Here is a 3,658-nt window from a genome sequence, read left to right as displayed (position 1 = left end):
TTGAATGGTTTCCAGGATATCAAAATATGTAATAATCTATTCCATAATTTTGAAGTTGACAAAAAATTACAAGGTTAGCTCTGAGCAGTGGCACTTTTCACACTTTGTGTATATCTCCAAATTTAGCAAATAATTTTAATTAGAAGGCCTCAATTTTAAAATATATGCACATTTTGCTTTAAATGTCTAAATCTACTTAAATTAGATTAATTTACTTCTTCAGGAATTGACAACATACCTGAATTGTTGTAAAGGTAGTGCTTTGCAGCTGTAATCCATAGCCAGAATCCTGGCACCGAACATGTGTAATTTTGACCTGTTGGCCAATTGCCAGTTCCACCAGCGTTGCTTCCCTCCAAAGGGAGACGGGCATTGTGCAGCTGCCCTGTAATTAAAAGAATTATTGACAAAAAATTAGAGATTTATCCAAGAGTTCTCAAAAGTCAACAACAAACAAAACCCACCAATCTACCTTTCTGACCAGACGCTGCAAAATTAACATGCAAGCTGGTTCATGACACAAAGCTGGTTTTATGTCATGAACTTGACACACACACACAACACACACACCACACACACACACACACACACACACACACACACACACACCACACACACACACACACACACACACACACACACACCCATTTCTTAGGCACTTACCTTTTTTATCCAAATATTATTTGTTTTAAAAATAAATGACAACTGCAGCTTTGAACAAGTCTTAAAACAAGTTATTATACCTCTTTCAGCCGCACTGTCCGGATTGGCACCATCATTTTTCCCGACATCACAAGCCTGACCGCAGCAAACTGAGAAGTACAAAGAAAAGTACTTTTAGAGTTCGCATATTGTTCTGTAATGGGGCCTTTCATGTTATCTTCTACCCAGTTGAGATTTACAGTTAGCAAATTAAGTCCTCTCTTATGGAAAATTTTTTAAGAAATATAAGAAAAATCCTACCTCCACAATTTCCCCTTGCACCGTCATCAGTCCTTTTGACTCCGCTGCCTTCTCCAGATGGGCCATTGGTGCTGCTGGGTTTAAAATATCCTCTGCTTTCTGTAGAAGCTCTGGAGTGACATTCACCTTTGGACCTTTATAAAATTGCGTGGCCGGAGTGACGTTGATGATAAGGGGCGGCTCTGAGCCCCTGAGGGCGTAGCTCCTCATCACATAAGATTGGCCCTCACAAAGGTTTTTTGAATATTTTTCAAATATGATTACTTTTCCAATCGTTTGCCCATCTGTGACAGTTAAAATTTGATTTTTCTTTTTCTGTAATACCTTTGCTTTACCCTCCTTCACTGCCCAGCTAATTACTTTTTCTTCCTCTCTTATCTTTATTACTGCGATGTTTACTGGTGGTGGCCTGTAGATCGGCGATTGTGCATGGTTTATAATGGTAGATAGAGCCATCCTAGGGGGAAGTGAAGGACAGAAACAAAATGTCAGTATTACAAACCCATCAAGAGTCAACAGTGTCACCTCCTCAGCCCCACACTTTAATGGGGCAAAGGACACATATTAAAGCGAAGAAGCTGTTTACCACCCAATAAACAGCAGTTTCAAATGAACAGGCAAATGGTTAAAGAGCTGTTCAACACTTTACAGCAGATAAACACCTGATAAACGGTTTAGCCGTTGACCCAAAATCCTGTATTCAGTATTCAGTATTCAACGGCTGAACCGTTTGTTCCAAAGAAGTTAGGCTTCACCTAACAGTGTTAATAAACGGACATTCAGTTTTAACTGTTAGGTAGTTTAACCTCCGCCCAACGGCAGTTTTAACGGCGAGTTAAAACTGGTGGTGGCGCCACCGGTTTTAACTATAGAAGTTAGTTATTAGATTTATTATTATTATTTATTATTTAATGCTTTTATCTAGGACCACCGACTTAAGAACGCCTTTTAAATCTCACCTGGGGGCCGATAGAACTAAACATTAAAGGCTGGTTGCTACAACTCAACGGGCTGGCCCGCTTAACTATCCACCCGTTGGACCGAGGTGGGCGGCTCCCGATTACACGTCATGAAACAATAGTCAATAAATAAATTTGTAACATTTTACTTCCGATTAAATGTTATTACATTTACCTGTAGCTCGAAACATATGAACATAGAAAATAACCCAGAAATTAAGAATTTAGACAAAACTTACTTCTGTCGTCTTCTGGAAATGCTGAAAATGACCAACGGCGATTTGGATGGAACGTATTTATAGACTACATGCAGCGCTCACGAGCGTCTTCACATCCAATCAAATAAGGAATGCAGCCTTTACAGTGAGTAGCCAGATTCGACTTACAGTCGTGATTAATTAATTTTTTTACTTTCACAAGGAGGAAGTATAAATCGATAATCGCTCCAGAAAATATTTGAATATATATATATATATATATATATATATTTATATATATATATATAATAATATATATAATATAAAAATATATATATATATTTTATATGTAATATTTATTCATTTATTCATATATAATAATCATATCCTATGATGTCCACCGGACTCTCGGTTGCTGTCAGCTGTTCGTTGTTTGGGATTCCCTTAATTTCTTTATGACTCAGTGATTTCTGATTGGCTCCTGCAACAGTCACACCACGCACATCGAACCGGGCCCGTCAGCAATTGCGGGCATTTTATTAGAAATTCTGCGCCCAGAGTTATTCCAAATCTCTACTGAAAGGTTCTTTTTTCTTCTTCTTTTCTTATCCGCACTTCCAATATATATGTCTTAGGTACACTTCCTTTCAGTAGTCACAACTGTTTAATCCATTGTTAGCAGGTCATAAGCAGTTTTTCCGAGCCCCATTTAAAACGACACGAACGCTAAAACGATCCTGTAATTCCAAGCAGGAAATTACAGGATCGTATTCATGCCTTACTGTGGCTTTTGTTCAAAGTTCAAAATGTATTAGATTTAAGTCTTATTAAATAGCACTGCTTCTTCAACACTGTCATGAACAGCGCTCTGTGACTGTGATGAGTGACCGCTCTCACTATTGTCGCTGACGAGATTTAGGGCGGCCATCTTGGAGCGGTCCACCCACTCAGCGCTTTGTGTTTAGCAGTCACGATGACGTATCAACCTATTTAATCGATCATAACATGCTTTTTTGTTACTGGAGACCATATTCAAACATCTATCAAAGCTATATAAACAATTGTATTTTAAGTATGTTTTTAATACATAGTTCAGCATATTTAAACTGTCAGTTCATTATTATGAATCTAATTATGTCAAAGTGGGAAGTGTTAAACTATAAATACACTTTAAGTGGTGTTTTAGAAAAATAGTCATTCCACTAATTTTATACTAATTAACAGAAGCCAAAATTTGTACAAAACCTGAACTCTTTAAAATGTTGAATAGTGAAATGTAACAAAAAGCATAAATTAGCAGGAGCTGAAATTATCACAGAAACTCAAATTAAAAATGTAGCCCTAGGCGGAAATTCAACCTGTAAGACTCTTCCGGCATCACTTATCACCACGGCTTCATCCCAACCAATAAGGACGCACCACCTCTCTACCTCGATCCAATCACCTGGCAAGAGATCCTTCAAAAGGCGAAGCAACCACAGATCCACCCGCTTCAGCCGTGCTTCAACCCACCTCCTCCGTTTCCACCAACAGCCACCC

The 3,658-nt window shown here is 38.3% G+C and overlaps 1 protein-coding gene across 1 annotated transcript; it reads right to left on the bottom strand.

Moving 5' to 3' along the window:
* Nucleotides 1-238: 238 nt before the first annotated feature.
* LOC145550495 (uncharacterized) lies at nucleotides 239-1,410 on the bottom strand (the record flags this gene model as incomplete). Its single annotated transcript, XM_081604407.1, has 3 exons — nucleotides 964-1,410; nucleotides 744-812; nucleotides 239-385 (listed from the first exon to the last, which is right to left on the bottom strand). Coding segments are annotated over exons 1-3 (426 nt in total), but the record flags the coding sequence as incomplete, so codon positions are not given.
* Nucleotides 1,411-3,658: the final 2,248 nt, after the last annotated feature.

The sequence above is a fragment of the Poecilia reticulata genome, unplaced genomic scaffold, assembly GCF_904066995.2.
Source record: "Poecilia reticulata unplaced genomic scaffold, P_reticulata-male-v2 Scaffold_58, whole genome shotgun sequence".
NCBI classification, from domain to species: Eukaryota; Metazoa; Chordata; class Actinopteri; order Cyprinodontiformes; family Poeciliidae; genus Poecilia; species Poecilia reticulata.
The sequence above is the reverse complement of the archived record's forward strand: the minus strand, read 5'-3'. Positions and strand labels throughout refer to the sequence as shown.